The sequence below is a fragment of the Oncorhynchus mykiss genome, unplaced genomic scaffold (genome assembly GCF_057628025.1).
Source record: "Oncorhynchus mykiss isolate SJ-2025 unplaced genomic scaffold, ASM5762802v1 scaffold93, whole genome shotgun sequence".
NCBI classification, from domain to species: domain Eukaryota; kingdom Metazoa; phylum Chordata; class Actinopteri; order Salmoniformes; family Salmonidae; genus Oncorhynchus; species Oncorhynchus mykiss.
This window is the reverse complement of record NW_028322092.1, coordinates 1,703,035-1,730,512: the sequence shown is the minus strand read 5'-3', so window position 1 is coordinate 1,730,512 and position 27,478 is coordinate 1,703,035. Positions and strand designations below refer to the sequence as shown.

The window sequence follows — 27,478 nt, the reverse complement described above, 5'->3', positions numbered from 1 at the left end:
AATGGCATGCAGAGCCATTGATAAGTTCAGGGGGGAGGTTGACAGATTGAACCTTTTGGGAAATGCCAGCTAGGTATTAAGAGACTCCAAAGTTGTTGTTCAGGATGAACCAGACTCCTGTGGCTGTCTTATCTAATACCAAGACCTTTGTTTAATCTTTTGCATTCCAGCCGGAGGTGGTTGTAGAAGGTAGAGGAGCTGTAGTGTGTGTTGGCTCAGGTCTGTGTATGAAGGGAGAGGAGCTGTAGTGTGTGTTGGCTCAGGACTGTGTCTGAAGGTAACAGGTTATTCCCAGGTGAAGAGAGGACAGGTAAAAGGTAGAAACCTACAAGTGACGGCTCCATGTTATTATAAATAACAAAGGTAGAAATCAAAGTTTAAATAACTTTATTTTATTTTTTTAACCATTGAGTGTTTTTCACACTGAATGGTTCATTTACACTCGATTTGGTACCTCATGTCCTACTGCATCGAGATCAGGACTCCTCCTCAAACAGACAGACTCATCATGAATCTATATATAGTGACATCATGTCCTACTGCATCGAGATCAGGACTCCTCTTCAAACAGACAGACTCATCATGAATCTATATATAGTGACATCACGTCCTACTGCATCGAGATCAGGAGGACACCTCAAACAGACAGACTCATCATGAATCTATATATAGTGACATTTTGAAACAAACAAGGTGAGAAAGAGGAGAACTAAACAGACTGACCAGGTAAACGCTATGATCACTTGTTAAATCCACTTTAAAATCAGTGTAGATGAAGAGGAAGAGACCGGTTAAAATCAGTGTAGATGAAGAGGAAGAGACAGGTTAAAATCAGTGTAGATGAAGAGGAAGAGACAGGTTAAAATCAGTGTAGATGAAGGGGAAGAGACAGGTTAAAATCAGTGTAGATGAAGGGGAAGAGACAGGTTAAAATCAGTGTAGATGAAGGGGGAGGAGACAGGTTAAAATCAGTGTAGATGAAGGGGGAGGAGACCGGTTAAAGAAGGATTTATAAGCTTTTCGACAGTTGAGACATGGATTGTGTGTGGCTTTAAGAGCCGTTGAACTGGGTATGGTAGTAGGTGCCAGGCGCCCCGGTTTGAACAGGGGTATGGTAGTAGGTGGTAGTAGGTGCCAGGCGCCCCGGTTTGAACAGGGGTATGGTAGTAGGTGGTAGTAGGTGCCAGGCGCCCCGGTTTGAACAGGGGTATGGTAGTAGGTGGTAGTAGGTGCCAGGCGCCCCGGTTTGAACGGGGTATGGTAGTAGGTGGTAGTAGGTGCCAGGCGCCCCGGTTTGAACTGGGTATGGTAGTAGGTGGTAGTAGGTGCCAGGCGCCCCGGTTTGAACGGGGTATGGTAGTAGGTGGTAGTAGGTGCCAGGCGCCCCGGTTTGTGTCAAGAACTGCAACGCTGCTGGGGGTTTCACTCTCAACAGTTTCCCCTGTGTATCAAGAATGGTCCACCACCCAAAGGACATCCAGCCAACTTAACACAACTGTGTGAAGCATTGGAGTCAACATGGGCCAGCATCCCTGTGGAACGCTTTCGACACCTTGTAGAGTCCATGACCCAACGGATTGAAGCTGTTCTGAGGGCAACTCAATATTAGGGAAGGTGTTCTTAATGTTTTGTTCACTCAGTGTAAATTCTCTTCTCAACATTTCACTGTACACTCCAGGTCTACTGTTAAGCTCTTAGTATTCCTTATCTACCTGTTAAATAACCATATTGAAGTAATCATTCATTCATTAATGACTTCCCCCATCAGCAGGGTTCAGTCTAGTCCAGTCCAGTCTAGTCCACATCAGCAGGGTTCAGTCTAGTCCAGAAGAACAGGTTGAGTTCCCCATCAGCAGGGTTCAGTCTAGTCCAGAAGAACAGGTTGAGTTCCACATCAGCAGGGTCCAGTCTAGTCCAGAAGAACAGGTTGAGTTCCACATCAGCAGGGTTCAGTCTAGTCCAGAAGAACAGGTTGAGTTCCACATCAGCAGGGTCCAGTCTAGTCCAGAAGAACAGGTTGAGTTCCACATCAGCAGGGTTCAGTCTAGTCCAGAAGAACAGGTTGAGTTCCACATCAGCAGGGTTCAGTCTAGTCCAGAAGAACAGGTTGAGTTCCCCATCAGCAGGGTTCAGTCTAGTCCAGAAGAACAGGTTGAGTTCCACATCAGCAGGGTTCAGTCTAGTCCAGAAGAACAGGTTGAGTTCCACATCAGCAGGGTTCAGTCTAGTCCAGAAGAACAGGTTGAGTTCCACATCAGCAGGGTTCAGTCTAGTCCAGAAGAACAGGTTGAGTTCCACATCAGCGGGGTTCAGTCTAGTCCAGAAGAACAGGTTGAGTTCCACATCAGCAGGGTTCAGTCTAGTCCAGAAGAACAGGTTGAGTTCCACATCAGCGGGGTTCAGTCTAGTCCAGAAGAACAGGTTGAGTTCCACATCAGCAGGGTTCAGTCTAGTCCAGAAGAACAGTTTGTTAGGTTGAGTTCCACATCAGCGGGGTCCAGTCTAGTCCAGAAGAACAGGTTGAGTTCCACATCAGCGGGGTCCAGTCTAGTCCAGAAGAACAGTTTGTTAGATTGTTTGGCTTGTCTTCCTCTTTCAGAGCAGCTAGTAAAAGTCAAGTAGTATTTATTATGAAACATTCTCCCACCGAGAAGCTGTTCAACACAACGTTGACTCCATATTGACAACCTTAAAGTGACCGTGTAGTCTGTCTCTGAACCTCAACTTCACAGTTTGTTGCTAAAGTAGTGCATCGTTTGGCTTCAACACAGCTGTCTGTTAGAGAGAGTCAGAGTTCAGGTGGAAGCCCAGGTGGCTCCAGGTAATTGGGAGTCAGAGAGTTCAGTTGGAAGCCCAGGTGTCTCCAGGTTACATGGTTGGAAGCCCAGGTGTCTCCAGGTTACATGGTTGGAAGCCCAGGTGTCTCCAGGTTACATGGTTGGAAGCCCAGGTGTCTCTAGGTTACATGGTTGGAAGCCCAGGTGTCTCCAGGTTACATGGTTGGAAGCCCAGGTGTCTCCAGGTTACATGGTTGGAAGCCCAGGTGTCTCCAGGCTACATGGTTGGAAGCCCAGGTGTCTCCAGGTTACATGGTTGGAAGCCCAGGTGTCTCCAGGTTACATGGTTGGAAGCCCAGGTGTCTCCAGGCTACATGGTTGGAAGCCCAGGTGTCTCTAGGTTACATGGTTGGAAGCCCAGGTGTCTCCAGGCTACATGGTTGGAAGCCCAGGTGTCTCCAGGTTACATGGTTGGAAGCCCAGGTGTCTCCAGGCTACATTGTAGGAAGCCCAGGTGTCTCCAGGCTACATGGTAGGAAGCCCAGGTGTCTCCAGGCTACATGGTAGGAAGCCCAGGTGTCTCCAGGTTACATGGTTGGAAGCCCAGGTGTCTCCAGGTTACATGGTTGGAAGCCCAGGTGTCTCCAGGTTACATGGTTGGAAGCCCAGGTGTCTCCAGGTTACATGGTTGGAAGCCCAGGTGTCTCCAGGTTACATGGTAGGAAGCCCAGGTGTCTCCAGGCTACATGGTAGGAAGCCCAGGTGTCTCCAGGTTACATGGTAGGAAGCCCAGGTGTCTCCAGGTTACATGGTTGGAAGCCCAGGTGTCTCCAGGTTACATGGTTGGAAGCCCAGGTGTCTCCAGGTTACATGGTAGTTCTCTTTAACAATGTTATTGCCAATAGAAGAAGAAAAGTGACCCATCCATATTTCCAGGATGGGAAGGCACTTTGGTGACAAGACTCTCCGTCTGAAATTACACCTTATCCCCTCATCAGGGAATTAGGTGCCATTTGGGACACACCCTGACAGGAATATGTATTGAGCTGGTCTGTCATCGTTGTGGCAGATGAGTGTGTGTGTGTTTTAACTTCCTGATCTGTCATCGTTGTGGCAGATGAGTGTATGTGTGTTTTAACTTCCTGGTCTGTCATCGTTGTAGCAGATTAGTGTGTGTGTTTTTAACTTCCTGGTCTTTGGGTTGTGCATCTTATCTACAAATCGTCTCTGAATGTAAAAACGGAGGTTTTATCCAAGAAGGTTGTGTTTCCCAGGCCACTGAAAGACACAAACATAAAAAATTGTTTAGTTACATATGCTTGTATATCGAGTAACATAAGTACATAATTCAATAATCAAGTTAATTAGATTCCTTGTTCATAGACATTAAGCATTATACCCTTATATACACATCATCAAGTCCTTGAAATTGGGGAAAATTCAAAATAATTTATATCCAATGAAAGATTCACACAATGTTGTTTTCCATTGAATTTGCTTAGTGGCATGTCACCATCTGTGAGAATAGTTCAATGTTTTTAATGAGTGTCTGTTCTGTCTGGGTATCATCTGGGGGGTCTTACCAGCGGCCTCCTCAGTTTGACCTCTCTTCTTAGTTCTGTTTCTTGTCTTTCCCTGCTTCCTGTGCCACTCCAGCCAACACCAAGGCCGCTGCTTCCTGTGCCACCTCCGACACAACCACCGGAACACCTGGAAAACAACACACACAGGAAATCAACGCCTGGTGGGTGGTGTGTGTGTGTGTGTGTGTGTTTGTGTGCGTGTTTGTGTGTGTGAAGTTAATGTGTGACATTCCAACATGAACGGCCTTCGTGCCATTGAACTTTTAACATAGAACAACAAAGACGGAGCAGAGAGCCCTAAAGTCAAACCTCTCTGTTAGCAGATTATCTTGTTCAGCAGAGCCGGCTTGGTGAATAGTAGCAGAGAGCCCAGAGTCAAACCTCTCTCTGTTACCAGATCATCTTGTTCAGCAGAGCCGGCTTGGTGAATAGTAGCAGAGAGCCCAGAGTCAAACCTCTCTCTGTTACCAGATCATCTTGTTCAGCAGAGCCGGCTTGGTGAATAGTAGCAGAGAGCCCAGAGTCAAACCTCTCTCTGTTACCAGATCATCTTGTTCAGCAGAGCCGGCTTGGTGAATAGTAGCAGAGAGCCCAGAATCAAACCTCTCTCTGTTACCAGATCATCTTGTTCAGCAGAGCCGGCTTGGTGAATAGTAGCAGAGAGCCCAGAGTCAAACCTCTCTCTGTTAGCAGATTATCTTGTTCAGCAGAGCCGGCTTGGTGAATAGTAGCAGAGAGCCCAGAGTCAAACCTCTCTGTTAGCAGATTATCTTGTTCAGCAGAGCCGGCTTGGTGAATAGTAGCAGAGAGCCCAGAGTCAAACCTCTCTCTGTTAGCAGATTATCTTGTTCAGCAGAGCCGGCTTGGTGAATAGTAGCAGAGAGCCCAGAGTCAAACCTCTCTCTGTTACCAGATCATCTTGTTCAGCAGAGCCGGCTTGGTGAATAGTAGCAGAGAGCCCAGAGTCAAACCTCTCTCTGTTACCAGATCATCTTGTTCAGCAGAGCCGGCTTGGTGAATAGTAGCAGAGAGCCCAGAGTCTAACCTCTCTGTTACCAGATTATCTTGTTCAGCAGAGCCGGCTTGGTGAATAGTAGCAGAGAGCCCAGAGTCTAACCTCTCTGTTACCAGATTATCTTGTTCAGCAGAGCCGGCTTGGTGAATAGTAGCAGAGAGCCCAGAATCAAACCTCTCTCTGTTACCAGATCATCTTGTTCAGCAGAGCCGGCTTGGTGAATAACCTGGTTATAGGGTGTGTGTCCAGCCATGCAAACAGCATTCACCACAGAGAGAGAGAGTTATGCAACTCCTGACAGTAGCATGTGCAACTGAAGGGGTGGGTCCTCTCTCTCTGCCTAAAAAGGACAGTTTGTTCCTTATGTGTTTGGAGAGTGGAGGGGCAGACGGACAGACTAGGAACCACTGGAGAGCTCTACTACTCAGTCTGCATGTCTGGTAGGTAGGTAGGTCGAGAGCGAGAGAGAACCACTACCCATAACCACAGGAACTGACTGTAGGCCTACACATAGTGGGCTGTACAGTACCCGTAACCACAGGAACTGACTGTAGGCCTACACATAGTGGGCTGTACAGTACCCGTAACCACAGGAACTGACTGTGGGCCTACACATAGTGGGCTGTACAGTACCTGTAACCATAGGAACTGACTGTAGGCCTACACATAGTGGGCTGTACAGTACCCGTAACCACAGGAACTGACTGTAGACCTACACATAGTGGGCTGTACAGTACCCGTAACCACAGGAACTGACTGTAGGCCTACACATAGTGGGCTGTACAGTACCCGTAACCACAGGAACTGACTGTAGGCCAACACATAGTGGGCCGTACAGTACCCGTAACCACAGGAACTGACTGTAGGCCTACACATAGTGGGCTGTACAGTACCCGTAACCACAGGAACTGACTGTAGGCCTACACATAGTGGGCTGTACAGTACCCGTAACCACAGGAACTGACTGTGGGCCTACACATAGTGGGCTGTACAGTACCTGTAACCATAGGAACTGACTGTGGGCCTACACATAGTGGGCTGTACAGTACCCGTAACCACAGGAACTGACTGTAGGCCTACACATAGTGGGCTGTACAGTACCCGTAACCACAGGAACTGACTGTAGGCCTACACATAGTGGGCTGTACAGTACCCGTAACCATAGGAACTGACTGTAGGCCTACACATAGTGGGCTGTACAGTACCTGTAACCATAGGAACTGACTATGGGCCTACACATAGTGGGCTGTACAGTACCCGTAACCACAGGAACTGACTGTAGACCTACACATAGTGGGCTGTACAGTACCCGTAACCACAGGAACTGACTGTAGGCCTACACATAGTGGGCTGTACAGTACCCGTAACCACAGGAACTGACTGTAGGCCAACACATAGTGGGCCGTACAGTACCCGTAACCACAGGAACTGACTGTAGGCCTACACATAGTGGGCTGTACAGTAGCAGTGGTTTTCCTGGTAGTGGATATAAAGGTAACAGAACTTTGTGCTCATCACATGTTCCTGGGCAGCACTACATAGAGGGGTTACCTATAGCTAAACATAGCCCTGAAACAGAGCATGGCTTTTCCTCTGTGACTCAGGGGAAATCTCCCCAACTCAAACAGACATGCTGGACTTATCTTCACCCTCATTTAAACACAGAATCATTTCACTATCTGCTCCACTAAAAGAAAGAGGGCTGATTCATGCTACAACTGTGATTATGAACATTTTATACTGCGATTGTGAAGATTCTATTGTGATTGCGAAGATTCTATCGTGATTGTGTAGATTCTATTCTGAAGCTTCTATTGTGATTGCGAAGATTCTACTGTGATTGTGAAGATTCTATTGTGATTGTGAAGATTCTATTGTGATTGTGAAGATTCTATTGTGATTGTGAAGATTTATGGTGGGGTTCTGACATGCTTTGGCCAGAACAGTGGGATAATAACCTAATCTCAACTATTCCATGACAAGGGGCCATGAGTAAACATGAATGATCTACCTAATGCCCTACTACGAGACACTAGACAGACTCAATTATCCTCTGCTCTCCCAACGGTCACGTCAAAATGTACAGTTCACTTGACAAACATTTGCATCTGAACTGAGGAGTGGGGAGAGAGGACATTAACATGTTTTATGTTATCCCAGGCAACAGTGCAGAAGTCTTATCTGGGTAATTCACAGAGCACAATGAGAGAGAGGGGGGGGGGAGGGGGGAGAGAGAGAGAGAGGGGGGAGAGAGAGAGAGAGAGGGGGGAGAGAGAGAGAGAGAGGGGGGAGAGAGAGAGAGAGAGGGGGGAGAGAAAGAGAGAGAGGGGGGAGAGAAAGAGAGAGGGGGAGAGAAAGAGAGAGGGGGGGAGAGAAAGAGAGAGAAAGAGAGAGAGGGTGTCTCAGACTGCGTGACTGGGGCTATTGTGTTGGTCAGGGCCTCATGAAGAAGTGACACACTAGAACAGCTTTTAGTCCTTCAGTAGAGACTACTTACTGCATGGTGTCTGGAGAGACTACTGCATGGTGTCTGGAGAGACTACTGCATGGTGTCTGGAGAGACTACTGCATGGTGTCTGGAGAGACTACTGCATGGTGTCTGGAGAGACTACTGCATGGTGTCTGGAGACTACTGCATGGTGTCTGGAGACTACTGCATGGTGTCTGGAGAGACTACTGCATGGTGTCTGGAGAGACTACTGCATGGTGTCTGGAGAGACTACTGCAATGAGTCTGTAGAGACTACTGCATGGTGTCTGTAGAGACTACTGCATGATGTCTGTAGAGACTACTGCATGGTGTCTGTAGAGACTACTGCATGGTGTCTGTAGAGACTACTGCATGGTGTCTGTAGAGACTACTGCATGGTGTCTGTAGAGACCACTGCATGGTGTCTGTAGAGACTACTGCATGGTGTCTGTAGAGACTACTGCATGGTGTCTGTAGAGACTACTGCATGGTGTCTGTAGAGACTACTGCATGGTGTCTGTAGAGACTACTGCATGGTGTCTGTAGAGACTACTGCATGGTGTCTGTAGAGACTACTGCATGGTGTCTGTAGAGACTACTGCATGATGTCTGTAGAGACTACTGCATGATGTCTTACAGGCAGCATTATCTGTCCTGATGTTAACAGGAAATCAGTTTTGGGGTCAGGATACCTCCTCCTAAATCAGTGAGGGTGTCTGATACCTCCTTCTAGTCAGTGAGGGTGTCTGATACCTCCTCCTAGTCAGTGAGGGTGTCTGATACCTTCTCCTAGTCAGTGTCGGATACCTCCTCCTAAATCAGTGAGGGTGTCTGATACCTCCTTCTAGTCAGTGAGGGTGTCTGATACCTTCTCCTAGTCAGTGTCGGATACCTCCTCCTAGTCAGTGAGGGTGTCTGATACCTCTTCCTAGTCAGTGAGGGTGTCTGATACCTCCTCCTAGTCAGTGAGGGTGTCTGATACCTCCTCCTAGTCAGTCAGTGTCTGATACCTCCTCCTAGTCAGTCAGTGTCTGATACCTCCTCCTAGTCAGTGAGGGTGTCTGATACCTCCTCCTAGTCAGTCAGGGTGTCTGATACCTCCTCCTAGTCAGTGAGGGTGTCTGATACCTCCTCCTAGTCAGTCAGTGTCTGATACCTCCTCCTAGTCAGTCAGTGTCTGATACCTCCTCCTAGTCAGTGAGGGTGTCTGATACCTCTTCCTAGTCAGTGAGGGTGTCTGATACCTCCTCCTAGTCAGACACCCTCACTGACTCCTCCTAGTCAGTGAGGGTGTCTGATTCCTCCTCCTAGTCAGTGAGGGTGTCTGATACCTTCTCCTAGTCAGTGTCGGATACCTCCTCCTAGTCAGTGAGGGTGTCTGATACCTCTTCCTAGTCAGTGAGGGTGTCTGATACCTCCTCCTAGTCAGTGAGGGTGTCTGATACCTCCTCCTAGTCAGTCAGTGTCTGATACCTCCTCCTAGTCAGTCAGTGTCTGATACCTCCTCCTAGTCAGTGAGGGTGTCTGATACCTCTTCCTAGTCAGTGAGGGTGTCTGATACCTCCTCCTAGTCAGACACCCTCACTGACTCCTCCTAGTCAGTGAGGGTGTCTGATTCCTCCTCCTAGTCAGTGAGGGTGTCTGATACCTCCTCCTAGTCAGTGTCTGATACCTCCTCCTAGTCAGTGTCTGATACCTCCTCCTAGTCAGTCAGGGTGTCTGATGCCACCTCCTAGTCAGGGAGGGTGTCTGATACCTCCTCCTAGTCAGGGAGGGTGTCTGATACCTCCTCCTAGTCAGGGAGGGTGTCTGATACCTCCTCCTAGTCAGTGAGGGTGTCTGATACCTCCTCCTAGTCAGTGAGGGTGTATGATGGTGTCTGATTTCTCCTCCTAGTCAGTGAGGGTGTTGAATACCTCTTGGTAACCATTGAGGGTGTCTGATACCTCCTCCTAGTCAGTGAGCTTTTCTGATACCTCCTCCAAGTCTGTGAGGGTGTCTGATGGTGTCTGATTTCTCCTCCTAGTCAGTGAGGGTGTTGGATACCTCTTGGTAACCAGTGAGGTAAGTAGACTATGGAGACCTTGGGGGGTATGCTACGTTTGTGAGAATACATTTCACCTATTTATAGACTCCAAACAACAGTCTTCAAACAACTCTGTGGGTGAGTAAATACGCTGGTCTGTTGGTCTGAACACGCTCACCGTCTCTCCCCACATCTCACGCTCTCCGTCTCTCCCCACCGTCTCTCCCCGCATCTCACGCTCACCGTCTCTCCCCGCATCTCACGCTCACCGTCTCTCCCCGCATCTCATCACATGCTGACTGTCACTCCCCACATCTCATCACATCTCACGCTCACCGTCTCTCCCCACATCATCACGCTCACCGTCTCTCCCCACATCATCACGCTCACCGTCTCTCCCCACATCTCACGCTCACCGTCTCTCCCCACATCATCACGCTCACCGTCTCTCCCCACATCATCACGCTCACCGTCTCTCCCCACATCATCACGCTCACCGTCACTCCCCACATCATCACGCTCACCGTCTCTCCCCACATCTCATCACATCTCACGCTCTCCGTCTCTCCCCGCGTCTCACGCTCACCGTCTCTCCCCGCGTCTCACGCTCACCGTCTCTCCCCGCGTCTCACGCTCACCGTCTCTCCCCGCATCTCACGCTCACCGTCTCTCCCCACCGTCTCTCCCCGCATCTCACGCTCACCGTCTCTCCCCGCATCTCACGCTCACCGTCTCTCCCCGCATCTCACGCTCACCGTCTCTCCCCGCATCTCATCACATGCTGACTGTCACTCCCCACATCTCATCACATCTCACGCTCACCGTCTCTCCCCGCGTCTCACGCTCACCGTCTCTCCCCGCGTCTCACGCTCACCGTCTCTCCCCGCGTCTCACGCTCACCGTCTCTCCCCGCGTCTCACGCTCACCGTCTCTCCCCACATCTCACGCTCACCGTCTCTCCCCACATCTCACGCTCACCGTCTCTCCCCACATCTCACGCTCACCGTCTCTCCCCACATCTCACGCTCACCGTCTCTCCACCCATTTTCATCCGCTCACCGTCTCTCCCCACATCATCACGCTCACCGTCACTCCCCACATCATCACGCTCACCGTCTCTCCCCACATCTCACGCTCACCGTCTCTCCCCACATCATCACGCTCACCGTCTCTCCCCACATCATCACGCTCACCGTCACTCCCCACATCATCACGCTCACCGTCTCTCCCCACATCTCATCACATCTCACGCTCTCCGTCTCTCCCCGCGTCTCACGCTCACCGTCTCTCCCCGCGTCTCACGCTCACCGTCTCTCCCCGCGTCTCACGCTCACCGTCTCTCCCCGCATCTCACGCTCACCGTCTCTCCCCGCATCTCACGCTCACCGTCTCTCCCCGCATCTCACGCTCACCGTCTCTCCCCACATCTCACGCTCACCGTCTCTCCCCACATCTCACGCTCTCCGTCTCTCCCCACATCTCACGCTCTCCGTCTCTCCCCACATCTCACGCTCTCCGTCTCACGCTCATTGTCTCACGCTCTCCGTCTCTCCCCACATCTCACGCTCACCGTCTCTCCCCACATCTCACGCTCACCGTCTCTCCCCACATCTCACGCTCACCGTCTCTCCCCACATCTCACGCTCACCGTCTCTCCCCACATCTCACGCTCACCGTCTCTCCCCACATCTCACGCTCACCGTCTCTCCCCACATCTCACGCTCACCGTCTCTCCCCACATCTCACGCTCACCGTCTCTCCCCACATCTCACGCTCACCGTCTCTCCCCACATCTCACGCTCACCGTCTCTCCCCACATCTCACGCTCACCGTCTCTCCCCACATCTCACGCTCACCGTCTCTCCCCACATCTCACGCTCTCCGTCTCTCCCCACATCTCACGCTCTCCGTCTCTCCCCACATCTCACGCTCTCCGTCTCTCCCCACATCTCACGCTCACCGTCTCTCCCCACATCTCACGCTCACCTTCTCTCCCCACATCTCATCACATGCTGACTGTCTCTCCCCACATCTCATCACATGCTCACCGTCTCTCCCAACATCTCATCTCACGCTCTCCGTCTCTCCCCACATTTCATGCATGTTTGCAGCGATGTCTTCTCAGCTATTTGTGCCTGGGGCAGGGGAGGACCAACCATTTTCCAGATAAGCCTGATCCGGCAGGCTACAACAGACTGACTGACACACCTTATTTAGGTCAGGAGAGACAGGTGTTCTAGGTAACATATCAATTTAGTGAATCTATGAGCTGGAAGAACAATCATAACCTCCTTGGGGCTAATCAGGACAATAAATGGCAGCCATTTTGCTCTGTGGAATTTAATTGTCCCTCAGTACAAATCAGTTGGTGCTGTGTTACGGAGGTGAAATGTGACCACACCATAATCGCAATGCAACTATTTGTGAGCCTGGTAAATACATCATATTTATCTTGAACTGTAAATGCAAAATAGTCCAAGAAACTCTATTTTTGCGGGACCTTCACACACTTAAGTGAGTGATGACTATAGCTACAGTATGTTCAAGTATTTTGGTATTCAAGTATTTCAACATGGTTGACGTTTGATGACGTTTGATGACGGTTTAAATATGTAGAGTGATTTTGTCCGTGAGGATGAAGCGTTAAAGGAGGAGTACATACCATCAATCTCTGGGATTGAGATAGCAGGAGTAGGCGGAGCCACAGGAGCAGGGGTGGCTGGTGTTAGCTCTGGGGCAGGAGTAGGCGGGGCCACAGGAGCAGGGGTGGCTGGTGTTAGCTCAGGGGCGGCTTCGGGAGCAGGGGTAGGAGTCTCTACTGCAGGCTCTGGGGCTGGAGCTGTCACCTCACCTGGGGCCTCCACTGGTCCTGGGGCCTCCACAGGCTCATTGGCAACGGCTGCTACAGGGGCCTCCACAGCCACAGGGGTGGTTATTGGCTCTGCTGCAGGCTCAGCAGCAACAACAAGGTCAGTTATGGGGCCACTGGGTGCAGGGGCCTCCACAGCGGGGGCCCCCTCTGGGACAGCGGCCACAGGCTCAGCAGCAGGGGTTACTGGCTCAGGGACAGCGGCCACAGGGGCTGGAGCATCTTTGGTCTCCTCTTTTGGGGCTGGAGCTGGTGTCTCCGCTGTCGGGGGTGGAGCTGGGGTCTCCGCTGTCGGGGCCGGAGCTGGGGTCTCCGTTGTCGGGGCCGGAGCTGGGGTCTCCGCTGTCGGGGCCGGAGCTGGGGTCTCCGCTGTCGGGGCCGGAGCTGGGGTCTCCGCTGTCGGGGCTGGAGCTGCCTCTGGGACAGTTTCAGCCACCTCGACTGGGGCAGCAGCTTCCACAGGTGCAGCTGCCTCGACAAGGGTAGCCACCTCCACTGCAGCTCCAGTTTCAACAACAGGGGCCTCCTCAGACACCACTGTCTCAGCAGGAGCCTCTGCCACAGGAGCGGCCTCAACCACGACAGCCTCAACAGGGGCCACCACCTCCACTGGGACCACAGCCTCTACTAAGAACACAGCCTCTGAAGGGACCTCTGCAACTACAGCTGCAGCCTCAGCAGGGGCTTCAGGGGGAACCTCTGGCTCGGCTGCAGCCAGCATCTCCAGGACCTGGTCCTCCTCCCATCCAGACCCCATGGTCTCCAGGGCCTCTGAGGCCATGATGACGGGTTCCTCAGAGTCATCAGTCAGGGCACTCTGGACAGGAAGCTGCATCTGGTCAGCGATGGTCTCCGTGTCCTCCGAGATGTGACCATTCCCGACAACTGGAATAAAAACACAGAAAAACATGGAGGTTCATGAGAGAAATGTATTTCTAGGTTTAACCTGACATCTGACACCAGATCCACCTGTAACGTTCCTGATAGAAGATCACAGCAAAACGTTTCTCCACTTTATTGAATTCCAAACATTGGTTAAGTTGAACTAATAATGAAGGATCACCGTGCTTCTACACCTGCATTGCTTGCTGTTTTGGGGGTTTTAGGCTGGGTTTCTGTACAGCACTTTGAGATATCAGCTGATGTACGAAGGGCTATATAAATACATTTGATTTGATCTGATAGGCTTGAATGCCTGAAATTCAAGCAATTATGACTTATCAGCATTGACCCCGTGTCTGTGTTGTCATGAACCAATCTAGTTGTGTTGTAGTCAACCATCTTCAGACACATGCAGCACTCTGCCACAATAACACCTAAAACATTCCATAGTAACTCCTGCTAACCCAATCCATGATCTACTGCCACAATAACACCTAAAACATTCCATAGTGACTCCTGCTAACCCAATCCATGATCTACTGCCACGGTAACACCTAAAACATTCCATAGTAACTCCTGCTAACCCAATCCATGATCTACTGCCACGGTAACACCTAAAACATTCCATAGTGACTCCTGCTAACCCAATCCATGATCTACTGCCACGGTAACACCTAAAACATTCCATAGTGACTCCTGCTAACCCAATCCATGATCTACTGCCACGGTAACACCTAAAACATTCCATAGTGACTCCTGCTAACCCAATCCATGATCTACTGCCACGGTAACACCTACAACATTCCATAGTGACTCCTGCTAACCCAATCCATGATCTACTGCCACGGTAACACCTAAAACATTCCATAGTGACTCCTGCTAACCCAATCCATGATCTACTGCCACGGTAACACCTACAACATTCCATAGTGACTCCTGCTAACCCAATAACTAGTCCCCAAGGACCTAAAGTAATAATGTCCATGGTATTACATACAGAGTAATACATGCTGCTGATCTAATGGAACATTCCATCTAAATCTATTACATACAGAGTAATACATGCTGCTGATCTAATGGAACATTCCATCTAAATCTATTACATACATGCTGCTGATCTAATGGAACATTCCATCTAAATCTATTACATACAGAGTAAAACATGCTGCTGATCTAGTGGAACATTCCATCTAAATCTATTACATACAGAGTAATACATGCCGCTGATCTAATGGAACATTCCATCTAAATCTATTACATACATGCTGCTGATCTAATGGAACATTCCATCTAAATCTATTACATACAGGGTAATACATGCTGCTGATCTAATGGAACATTCCATCTAAATCTATTACATACAGGGTAATACATGCTGCTGATCTAATGGAACATTCCATCTAAATCTATTACATACAGAGTAATACATGCCGCTGATCTAATGGAACATTCCATCTAAATCTATTACATACATGCTGCTGATCTAATGGAACATTCCATCTAAATCTATTACATACATGCTGCTGATCTAATGGAACATTCCATCTAAATCTATTACATACTGAGACTGAACCACTACAGTACGGTCAGTCACAAGCTCCTTTATAATTAGTCAAATAACTATAGGTTTCCACATGGAAAATGTGCTTTAGATGTAATGGATTAGATGTCAGGGATTAGATGTCAGGGATTAGATGTCAGGGATTAGATGTCAGGGATTAGATGTCAGGGATTAGATGTCAGGGATTAGATGTCAGGGATTAGTTGTCAGGGATTAGATGTCAGGGATTAGATGTCAGGGATTAGATGTCAGGGATTAGATGTCAGGGATTAGATGTCAGGGATTAGATGTAAAGCAACAAATCAATCTACAGAACATAGAACAACGATGAGCTGTTCACTGTTGGTGTCGCTGTTGCAGATGCCAAAGTTCAGAAAGGTCAAATGCACCATTTGCTGTCAAAGGTGACACCGACTCTTCAGGGTACCTGTCATGTTAAATCAACCATTATGCTGTGAAGAGTGGAACCGTGTCAAAGGTGACACTGACTCTTCAGGGTACCTGTCATGTTAAATCAACCATTATGTTGTGAAGAGTGGAACCGTGTCAAAGGTGACACTGACTCTTCAGGGTACCTGTCATGTTAAATCAACCATTATGCTGTGAAGAGTGGAACCGTGTCAAAGTTAACACTGACTCTTCAGGGTACCTGTCATGTTAAATCAACCATTATGTTGTGAAGAGGGGAACCGTGTCAAAGGTAACACTGACTCTTCAGGGTGCCTGTCATGTTAAATCAACCATTATGTTGTGAAGAGTGGAACCGTGTCAAAGGTGACACTGACTCTTCAGGGTACCTGTCATGTTAAATCAACCATTATGTTGTGAAGAGTGGAACCGTGTCAAAGGTGACACTGACTCTTCAGGGTACCTGTCATGTTAAATCAACCATTATGTTGTGAAGAGTGGAACCGTGTCAAAGGTGACACTGACTCTTCAGGGTACCTGTCATGTTAAATCAACCATTATGTTGTGAAGAGGGGAACCGTTTCCCCCCTTTTGTATTCTAATGCTTTGGTTGTTGGAGCATCCTGAAGTATTTTAAACTGCTGTTGAAATATGACTGAACAGAAAGTGGGCCCCTTGGTAAGAGAGTCCAGTTGGTTTGACTCAGCAGTGGGCCCCTTGGTAAGAGAGTCCAGTTGGTTTGACTCAGCAGTGGGCCCCTTGGTAAGAGAGTCCAGTTGGTTTGACTCAGCAGTGGGCCCCTTGGTAAGAGAGTCCAGTTGGTTTGACTCAGCAGTGGACCCCTTGGTAAGAGAGTCCAGTTGGTTTGACTCAGCAGTGGGCCCCTTGGTAAGAGAGTCCAGTTGGTTTGACTCAGCAGTGGGCCCCTTGGTAAGAGAGTCCAGTTGGTTTGACTCAGCAGTGGGCCCCTTGGTAAGAGAGTCCAGTTGGTTTGACTCAGCAGTGGGCCCCTTGGTAAGAGAGTCCAGTTGGTTTGACTCAGCAGTGGGCCCCTTGGTAAGAGAGTCCAGTTGGTTTGACTCAGCAGTGGACCCCTTGGTAAGAGAGTCCAGTTGGTTTGACTCAGCAGTGGGCCCCTTGGTAAGAGAGTCCAGTTGGTTTGACTCAGCAGTGGGCCCCTTGGTAAGAGAGTCCAGTTGGTTTGACTCAGCAGTGGACCCCTTGGTAAGAGAGTCCAGTTGGTTTGACTCAGCAGTGGACCCCTTGGTAAGAGAGTCCAGTTGGTTTGACTCAGCAGTGAGGGAAAACAATAAAAGACACAGAGAATCTCTGGGACATGCGGGAACTTAAAAATATGAAAAACTCATCTTCCATTTCCCCGGGGGTGGGTTGAAGAATGTGATTTATTGAAAACAACCTGTGGTTTTCTCTGAGCCCTGAGGACAAGGTTCACCCTAGTTATGAAACTGAACGAGGAAGTGTATATGAATGATACAGACCAGATGGGGGACATATCCATCCAAGTGGTAGGCTACCGGACACCTGGGAAACACACAACAGATCGTCTGAGACTGGTCCCAGATCTGTTTGTGTTGTATAGCCTACGTCTAGGACGTTTCACAATACAATTAATTACCATAGGAGTTGGCAAGACAGCACTAACAGATCTGGGACCAGTCTGCCTGCAAAAACAGTTCAGGAAATCTGTTCTTAGACTGATCACAACCCTTCGTATTATTTAATCCATGTCTCTGTTAACTCCATCTGATTGTTTCATGCATGACATAAATCAAAAAATGATCAAATTAGACACTGCAGCTTCCCGGTTTGGTTTGACTGTCGTTGTCCCTAGAGACCAGGGAGCAATGACTGGAAAGGAATGTGATGGGCTGGCACAAAATAGGAAGCAACCAGACCAATGGAAGACAAGCAAACAGAGAGAGATGGATTTGGAGGTCTACATGAGGAGTTATGGGTTGATGAGGAGTTATGGGGTGATGAGGAGTTATGGGGTGATGAGGAGTTATGGGGTGATGAGGAGTTATGGGGTGATGAGGAGCTATGGGGTGATGAGGAATTATGGGGTGATGAGGAGCTATGGGGTGATGTGATGAGGAGCTATGGGGTGATGTGATGAGGAGCTATGGGGTGATGTGATGAGGAGCTATGGGGTGATGTGATGAAGAGCTATGGGGTGATGAGGAGCTATGGGGCGATGTGATGAGGAGCTATGGGGTGATGAGGAGCTATGGGGTGATGTGATGAGGAGCTATGGGGTGATGAGGAGCTATGGGGTGGTGTGATGAGGAGCTATGGGGTGGTGTGATGAGGAGGTATGGGGTGATGAGGAGCTATGGGGCGATGTGATGAGGAGCTATGGGGTGATGAGGAGCTATGGGGTGATGTGATGAGGAGCTATGGGGTGATGAGGAGCTATGGGGTGGTGTGATGAGGAGCTATGGGGTGGTGTGATGAGGAGGTATGGGGTGGTGTGATGAGGAGCTATGGGGTGGTGTGATGAGGAGCTATGGGGTGATGACTAGCTATGGGGTGAAGAGGAGCTATGGGGTGATGAGGAGCTATGGGGTGAAGAGGAGCTATGGGGTGAAGAGGAGCTATGGGGTGAAGAGGAGCTATGGGGTGATGTGATGAGGAGCTATGGGGTGATGTGATGAGGAGCTATGGGGTGATGTGATGAGGAGCTATGGGGTGATGTGATGAGGAGCTATGGGGTGATGTGATGAGGAGCTATGGGGTGAAGAGGAGCTATGGGGTGATGTGATGAGGAGCTATGGGGTGAAGAGGAGCTATGGGGTGAAGAGGAGCTATGGGGTGAAGAGGAGCTATGGGGTGAAGAGGAGCTATGGGGTGATGTGATGAGGAGCTATGGGGTGATGTGATGAGGAGCTATGGGGTGATGTGATGAGGAGCTATGGGGTGATGTGATGAGGAGCTATGGGGTGATGTGATGAGGAGCTATGGGGTGATGTGATGAGGAGCTATGGGGTGAAGAGGAGCTATGGGGTGATGTGATGAGGAAATATATGCTGCAGTTACAGTTGAACAGCCAGCTAGCTCTCAGGGATAGGACAACTGTTGTCTATAGCTGGCTGGCTGGTGGGACAGAGACAGACAGACGGTACAATCAGCTAGCTCTCAGGGATAGGACAACTGTTGTCTGTAGCTGGCTGGCTGGCTGGACAGAGACAGACAGAGATAGAGCCCCTCTTGGCATGGATGACTCGTGTGTCAACATGATTACCATCCAAAGATGACAGAGCTCCCAGTCAAAACAGCTAGTCAATCCCTGGACAGAGGGAGAAGAGAGCTGGGGGATGGGACCCGGGGGCCCCACTGTGGGTTTGGCTGGCATACAGCTGGCGAGACAGTGCTGTTAGATGGGACAGATCACGACCATGCAGTGCCACATGTACAGAGTAGTAGCATGGTACAATAAAACATTTCAGAGGTGACGCCAGCCTCCCGGGACGAAGACAGAGAGCATCTCCAGGTGACCTGGCTGGCTAACTGGATGATACTACAACAACACCCTGAAACAGACACACTGCTAGAGATGGTACTACAACAACACCCTGAAACAGACACACTGCTAGAGAGATGGTACTACAACAACACCCTGAAACAGACACACTGCTAGAGAGATGGTACTACAACAACACCCTGAAACAGACACACTGCTAGAGAGATGGTACTACAACAACACCCTGAAACAGACAGACACACTGCTAGAGATGGTACTACAACCTGTATAAAGACATACTGATGGTCAGACAGTAACAACCTGTATAAAGACATACTGATGGTCCCTCAGTAACAACCTGTATAAAGACATACTGATGGTCAGACAGTAACAACCTGTATAAAGACATACTGATGGTCAGACAGTAACAACCTGTATTAAGACATACTGATGGTCTCTCTATAACAACCTGTATAAAGACATACTGATGGTCAGACAGTAACAACCTGTATAAAGACATACTGATGGTCCCTCTATAACAACCTGTATAAAGACATACTGATGGTCCCTCTATAACAACCTGTATAAAGACATACTGATGGTCCCTCTATAACAACCTGTATAAAGACATACTGATGGTCCCTCTATAACAACCTGTATAAAGACATACTGATGGTCCCTCTATAACAACCTGTATAAAGACATACTGATGGTCCCTCTATAACAACCTGTATAAAGACATACTGATGGTCCCTCTATAACAACCTGTATAAAGACATACTGATGGTCCCTCTATAACAACCTGTATAAAGACATTCTGATGATGGGCAGACAGTAACAACCTGTATAAAGACATACTGATGGTCAGGCAGTAACAACAGGGAAGTGAGAACACAGTGTGAGTGTATGTTAAATGATTACATCATGCCCTCAGCTGTGCCTGGTCCTGGTGTGTAGAAGCCATGTGGCAGGCAGGACCAGAGCCAGGCAGGACCAGAGCCAGGCAGGACCCATGAATGGACAATATGGTCCCTGTGTCAGCCAGAACTCTCTGTGGGTACCAGGCCTCTCTGTGGGTACCGGGCCTCTCTGTGGGTACCGGGCCTCTCTGTGGGTACCGGGCCTCTCTGTGGGTACCGGGCCTCTCTGTGGGTACCAGGCCTCTCTGTGGGTACCAGGCCTCTCTGTGGGTACCAGGCCTCTCTGTGGGTACCAGGCCTCTCTGTGGGTACCAGGCCTTGTGGGTACCAGGCCTCTCTGTGGGTACCAGGCCTCTCTGTGGGTACCAGGCCTCTCTGTGGGTACCAGGCCTCTCTGTGGGTACCAGGCCTCTCTAAGGGTACGAGGCCTCTCTGTGGGTACCAGGCCTCTCTAAGGGTACCAGGCCTCTCTAAGGGTACCAGGCCTCTCTGTGGGTACCAGGCCTCTCTGTGGGTACCAGGCCTCTCTAAGGGTACCAGGCCTCTCTAAGGGTACCAGGCCTCTCTGTGGGTACCAGGCCTCTCTAAGGGTACCAGGCCTCTCTAAGGGTACCAGGCCTCTCTAAGGGTACCCGGCCTCTCTAAGGGTACCAGGCCTCTCTGTGGGTACCAGGCCTCTCTGTGGGTACCAGGCCTCTCTGTGGGTACCAGGCCTCTCTGTGGGTACCAGGCCTCTCTGTGGGTACCAGGCCTCTCTGTGGGTACCAGGCCTCTCTGTGGGTACCAGGCCTCTCTGTGCGTACCAGGCCTTTCTGTGCGTACCAGGCCTCTCTCAGGTTGTGGCAACAAAAAAAAAAGGCAATAGAAAAGCAATAAATAAAAACTATTTCTGTTCGGGAGAAGAAGAAAAAATATCATTGCAAAATAATGCTTTGTATTTATTGATGGAAATGCCAGTCGATGAACCAGTCACAAGTTTGGGCACACCTACTCATTGTAGAATAATAGTGAAGACATCAAAACTATGAATTAACACATATGGTTTTAACAAATCAAAATATTTTTTATATTTGAGATTCTTCAAAGTAGCCACATTTTGCCTTGACGACAGCTTTGCACACTCTTGGTATTCTCTCAACCAGGCTTAACCTGGAATGCTTTTCCAACAGTCTTGAAGGAGTTCCCACATTCGCTGAGCACTTGTTGGCTGCTTTTCCTTCACTCTGCGGTCCAACTCATCCCAAACCATCTCAATTGGGTTGAGGTCGGGTCATCTAATGCAGCACTCGATCACTCTCCTTCTTGGTCAAATAGCCCTTACAAAGCCTGGAGGTGTGTTGGGTCATTGTCCTGTTGAACAACAAAAGATAGTCCCACTGCAGAATGCTAGGTAGCCATGCTGGATAAGTATGCCTTGAATTCTAAATAAATCACAGACAGTGTCACCAGCAAAGCACCACCACACCTCCTCCTCCTCCTCCTCCATTCCATAGCCTATAGGCCAATGCAGTAGGTCTATAACTTCCATAGCCTATAGGCCAATGCAGTAGGTCTATAACTTCCATAGCCTATAGGCCAATGCAGTAGGTCTATAACTTCCATAGCCTATAGGCCAATGCAGTAGGTCTATAACTTCCATAGCCTGTAGGCCAATGCAGTAGGTCTATAACTTCCATAGCCTATAGGCCAATGCAGTAGGTCTACAACTTCCATAGCCTATAGGCCAATGCAGTAGATCTATAACTTCCATAGCCTATAGGCCAATGCAGTAGGTCTACAACTTCCATAGCCTATAGGCCAATGCAGTAGGTCTACAACTTCCATAGCCTATAGGCCAATGCAGTAGGTCTACAACTTCCATAGCCTATAGGCCAATGCAGTAGGTCTACAACTTCCATAGCCTATAGGCCTATGCAGTAGGTCTATAACTTCCATAGCCTATAGGCCAATGCAGTAGGTCTACAACTTCCATAGCCTATAGGCCTATGCAGTAGGTCTATAACTTCCATAGCCTGTAGGCCAAAGGTTCTTCCTCCTGATTATATAGAATGGGACCAGGGAGTCTAGAAGGTTCTTCCTCCTGATTATATAGAATGGGACCAGGGAGTCTATTTATCTTTTGGCATCCTGATAATGTGGTTGGGTCTAATTGTGTTGCTCTCCTGGGGCTCTGTGGGGTCTGTTTGTGTTTGTGATCAGAGCCCCAAAACCAACTGGCTGAGGGGACTCTTCTCCAGGTTCATCTCTCTGTAGGTGATGGCTTTGTTGTGGAAGGTTTGGGAATCACTTCCTTTTAGGTGGTTGTAGAATTTATCAGCTCTTTTCTGGATTTTGATAATTAGTGGGTATCGTCCTAATTCTGCTCTTCATGCATTGTTTGGGGTTTTGCGTTGTAAACAAAGTGCCGAGTTTCAATTAGGTGTTTGTCCCATTTTGTGAATTCTTAGTTGGTCCCCAGACTTCACAACCATAGAGGGCACTGGGTTCAATAACTAACTGAAGTATTTATACAGTACGGGCTAACTAACAGGTTGGGTCAGAACCCTATAGCCTCAGGGATATGACACAGTACAGGCCATGCCACAGCAGAACCACAGCTAACTAACAGGTTGGGCCAGACCCTATAGCCTCAGGGATATGACACAGTACAGGCTAACTAACAGGTTGGGTCAGAACCCTATAGCCTCAGGGATATGACACAGTACGGGCTAACTAACAGGTTGGGTCAGAATCCCATAGCCTCAGGGATATGACACAGTACAGGCCGTGCCACAGCAGAATCACAGCTAACTAACAGGTTGGGCCAGAACCCTATAGCCTCAGGGATATGACACAGTACAGGCTAACTAACAGGTTGGGCCAGAACCCTATAGCCTCAGGGATATGACACAGTACAGGCCATGCCACAGCAGAACCACAGCTAACTAACAGGTTGGGCCAGAACCCTATAGCCTCAGGGATATGACACAGTACAGGCTAACTAACAGGTTGGGCCAGAACCCTATAGCCTCAGGGATATGACACAGTACAGGCCATGCCACAGCAGAACCACAGCTAACTAACAGGTTGGGCCAGAACCCTATAGCCTCAGGGATATGACACAGTACAGGCCGTGCCACTGCAGAATCACAGCTAACTAACAGGTTGGGTCAGAACCCTATAGCCTCAGGGATATGACACAGTACAGGCTAACTAACAGGTTGGGTCAGAACCCTATAGCCTCAGGGATATGACACAGTACAGGCCGTGCCACAGCAGAATCACAGCTAACTAACAGGTTGGGTCAGAACCCTATAGCCTCAGGGATATGACACAGTACAGGCTGTGCCACAGCAGAATCACAGCTAACTAACAGGTTGGGTCAGAACCCTATAGCCTCAGGGATATGACACAGTACAGGCTAACTAACAGGTTGGGTCAGGACCCTATTGCCTCAGGGATATGACACAGTACAGGCTAACTAACAGGTTGGGTCAGAACCCTATAGCCTCATGGATATGAAACAGTACAGGCTAACTAACAGGTTGGGTCAGAACCCTATAGCCTCAGGGATATGACACAGTACAGGCTAACTAACAGGTTGGGTCAGAACCCTATAGCCTCAGGGATATGACACAGTACAGGCTAACTAACAGGTTGGGTCAGAACCCTATAGCCTCAGGGATATGACACAGTACAGGCTAACTAACAGGTTGGGTCAGAACCCTATAGCCTCAGGGATATGACACAGTACAGGCTAACTAACAGGTTGGGTCAGAACCCTATAGCCTCAGGGATATGACACAGTACGGGCTAACTAACAGGTTGGGTCAGAACCCTATAGCCTCAGGGATATGACACAGTACAGGCTAACTAACAGGTTGGGTCAGAACCCTATAGCCTCAGGGATATGACACAGTACAGGCTAACTAACAGGTTGGGTCAGAACCCTATAGCCTCAGGGATATGACACAGTACAGGCTAACTAACAGGTTGGGTCAGAACCCTATAGCCTCAGGGATATGACACAGTACGGGCTAACTAACAGGTTGGGTCAGAACCCTATAGCCTCAGGGTGCAGATGTGCTGCCAAGAATGCAGCGTTTTCCACAGCCGTTTGATCGGAGCTGCGTGGCCTCTCTAAATGGCAACATGTGACTGTCCAGGGAACATAATGTACTGTAATATATATACATGAGGAGGTGAACACCTGTGGTTTTACACTCTAAATAGGCTGATAAGAGCTGATTGTTTTGTTCTGTTTTTGACATATTTTTAACTAATGGAAAGATAAGATACTAATGCATTACCATTGGCTGTGGTTTAGTCAAAAGATGAAACTAAAATCACCAATAACTGAGTAAATATTAACAGCAGGTAGGAATCATAATAAAAAGTTATTCTATAATATATAATATATACACGAGGAGCTTGCTTCTACACCTGCATTGCTTGCTGTTTGGGGGGTTTTAGGCTGGGTTTCTGTACAGCACTTTGAGATATCAGCTGATGTAAGAAGGGCTTTATAAATATATTTGATTGATTGATAATCCCAATGTAACCCCCCCCCCCCCCCACCACCACCAAAAGACTTCAGAAGAGCAAAGTGTAACCATGCTGAAGTGTTGGAACAATGTCTCTTTTCCAGAACCTTGCCCCCTTCAAAAATAAAAATATCTATACAATCACAATGTCATATGGTAAAAAAAATGTTTAAAAGTAAGACAAAAATCAATGCATATAACACAACCTTCTGCAGTGTGACAACTATTCTAAATTGGGGGAAAAAAACGGGTTACTTTGACACATTTTGACAATTTTTTTTTTTTTTAAGTGTCACTGTCAACTGACCCTGACAAAAAAAGTATAAGTTTACTCACCAAATGTGTCTCCGTTGGACTCCTCGGGTTTTGTCCCCGGTCTCTTCTCCTCATCGACAGTCTGTGTGCTGGACGAAGAACATCCCATGGCGAAGAAGAAAAAGAGAGAGATGAAGAGAAAATATGGAAAGAAGACTGAGACTAGATGCGAACGGTCGATACTCGGTCAACTCAGACAGCGACTGGCTGGATAAAACATGAACAGAACAACAAGCTGGTTGTTTATGAGGTATAGCTGGAGCCCATTATTTCCTGTTGTCTGTCTGCCCTGTCTGTTTATGCATGGCTAGTCGCCGTCATGCCCTAGACAACGGACTGTTGTGCTCCGCACACTAACCACGCGTTAGACACTGTCTGGATAAAATGAAGACCCTCAACTCTGCTCTCTCTCTCTCTCTCTTAACATTAGGAAAGTAGTTTAGGTAAGATGGTGTTGATCAACTCCGCCCCCTATCCTCTCATTCAGGAAAACCCACTCTCTGAAAATCCACCTGGTGGATCATACTTTTATTTCACCTTTATTTAACCAGGTAGGGGCAGTTGAGAACAAGTTCTCATTTACAACTGCGACCTGGCCAAGATAAAGCAAAGCAGTGCGACACAAACAACAACACAGAGTTACACATGGAGTAAACACAATTTACAGTCATTAATACAATAGAAAATAGAAGGAAAAAAAATAAAGTACATATACAGTGTGTGCAAATGGCCTGAAGAGGTAAGGCAATAAATAGGCCATAGTAGCGAAGTAATTACAATTTAGCAAAATAACACTGGAGTGATAGATGAGCAGATTATGTGCAAGTCGAGATACTGGTGTGCAGAATAGCAGAAAAGTAAATAAAAACAATATGGGGATGAGGTAGGTAGATTGGGTGGGCTATTTACAGATGGACTATGTGCAGCTGCAGCGATCGGTTATCTGCTCAGATAGCAGATGTTTAAAGTTAGTGAGGGAAATATACGTCTCCAGCTTCAGCGATTTTTGCAGTTCGTTCCATTCATACACTCTGGTGATTTCTCTTTCCCCAGTTTATAGTTCAAGTAACTTGGAATATATTACTAATAATAATTGTTTGTTTATTATTCCTCATAAGAAAATCCAAGACTTTGGCCCAGACGTTGATGGATTGTCAACAACAAGTCATTTGTCAGTAAGTGCAAGTGGGGGTGATACCAGCGCCCTGCAGACCTTTCCGCAACAACAACACAAGTATCAAACCTGATTGATCAAAGGAGCCAATGTCTGCAAAAATAGGATGTGCGCGTGTATGCAGTGTTACTTTGTTGCCGTTAAACAGAGTGACATCGACCAGTACTGTACTATCTTTGACGTGACATCGTCATCTACTGGAGGAAGTAACTACCTGAAGCGCCAAAGATGTTTGTCTCTTCCACAAAACAAGCAGAATCGCACCCCCCTGCGGTCACCGTACCGTGTACACTGGTCACCATAGTAACGAAACGCGTGGAGTTGCTCGGTTGATGAGATACACACACACACAGGTCGCTAGATAACTTTACATCGTAGCGAGTTATTATTTCTCTAAATATATACAATTTCTCATTCCCTCCGTGACACGGGTTGTTGTTTGGTGAGTAAGGACATTGACTTTTCACATTACTTTTCAACCATCCATGACTTGACTAGTTAAATAAAGGTGAAATAAATGTTTTTAACTATCTTCACTGACAGTAACGTTAGCTCGTAACGTTAAACCAAACTGCTAACTTCAGCGAGCTAGTATTGTTGTCAAAAGACAGAGCCGCAAGACCCAGGCAGTAGCTACTAGACTTAGCCACAATTTAGTAAATGTCGCTTTAGTAACGCATAGACATTTAGTTGTTGTTGTTGTCGTCAACAGGTCAGCCATGAATGCAGAGATAGTTTCCTCACTTCTAACTCAAGAGGTGCCAGCGGGGACCACTTCTGCCGCAGCAGTTCCAGTGGATCACCTAGACTACGGCTACATTGACAAATGCACTGATGTGAAATACTTGGCCAAGATGCTGAGGGTGCTAAGGTAAATTATTCAGGGGGAAAAGTTAGGTTTAGGCTACAGCTGGTGGTTTTCAACATAACAATCTAAGCGAGAAATGGACAAAAGAGTTAACACAAATAGTACAAATCTAATTCAGAACTGAAATGGGGGATCAACGTGGTATTTTTGTTGTTGTTTGTTCCCGAGGACTCGGTTTTATGCCAGACAAGTGAACACCTCTGTGTTATCCTGATAAGATGTTCTGAAATTCACTGTCATTCTATTTTACGACAGGTCTGGAGATGAGGGCATCTATCCTCATCTGATACAGTTCTGTGAGAGTCGTCTGGAGAGGCTGGACCCTAAAAGTCGGGCCCTCAGAAAGGACAACCCACCAGCCACCGCCGCCTGCTTCTCTGCAGATGAATGGGGTCAGATCACGGACGAACTCAAGGTACTGTCCGTTTTGCCACGCGACGTTGTCTCAAAGTTTTTTGTGGCGTCTCACTGTGCCAATTTGACTTTGTAATCTGTCGTGGAGAGACTACGTTAAACATCAAGCATCTGACCAAAATGATTTCAAGATTTTAGTTCTGGGTTAACAGAGATCATTGACTTTGTAACAACACTTGTAAGTAGTATTGAG

At 48.2% G+C, this 27,478-nt stretch overlaps 2 protein-coding genes across 2 annotated transcripts in view; one reads left to right on the top strand and one right to left on the bottom strand.

Annotated features, from left to right (window-relative positions):
• Positions 1 to 370: 370 nt before the first annotated feature.
• LOC149970161 (uncharacterized) lies at positions 371 to 25,250 on the bottom strand. Its single transcript, XM_090228633.1, has 4 exons — positions 24,851 to 25,250; positions 12,533 to 13,624; positions 4,361 to 4,487; positions 371 to 4,055 (listed from the first exon to the last, which is right to left on the bottom strand). The coding sequence occupies exons 1-3, from the start codon at positions 24,936 to 24,938 to the stop codon at positions 4,390 to 4,392; spliced, it is 1,278 nt and encodes a 425-aa protein (XP_090084759.1). The 5' UTR covers positions 24,939 to 25,250; the 3' UTR covers positions 371 to 4,055; positions 4,361 to 4,389.
• A 1,046-nt stretch (positions 25,251 to 26,296) lies between these two features.
• The window catches only part of LOC149970160 (sperm-associated antigen 1-like), a 66,725-nt gene continuing 65,543 nt past the window's right edge, over positions 26,297 to 27,478 (top strand). The window contains exons 1-3 of the mRNA XM_090228632.1: positions 26,297 to 26,445; positions 26,716 to 26,874; positions 27,127 to 27,286. Coding sequence (XP_090084758.1) covers positions 26,723 to 26,874; positions 27,127 to 27,286 — 312 coding nt within the window. The 5' untranslated portion in view covers positions 26,297 to 26,445; positions 26,716 to 26,722. The remainder of the gene's footprint in view (positions 26,446 to 26,715; positions 26,875 to 27,126; positions 27,287 to 27,478) is intronic.

Coding starts and splice junctions, on each gene's coding strand:
- LOC149970161 (XM_090228633.1), bottom strand. CDS start 24,938: ATGGGATGTTCTTCGTCCAGCACACAGACTGTCGATGAGGAGAAGAGA. Junction 13,625..24,850: donor GTCCAACGGAGACACATTTG/GTGAGTAAACTT, acceptor TTTTTATTCCAG/TTGTCGGGAATGGTCACATC. Junction 4,488..12,532: donor CTCAATCCCAGAGATTGATG/GTATGTACTCCT, acceptor GTTGTTTTCCAG/GTGTTCCGGTGGTTGTGTCG.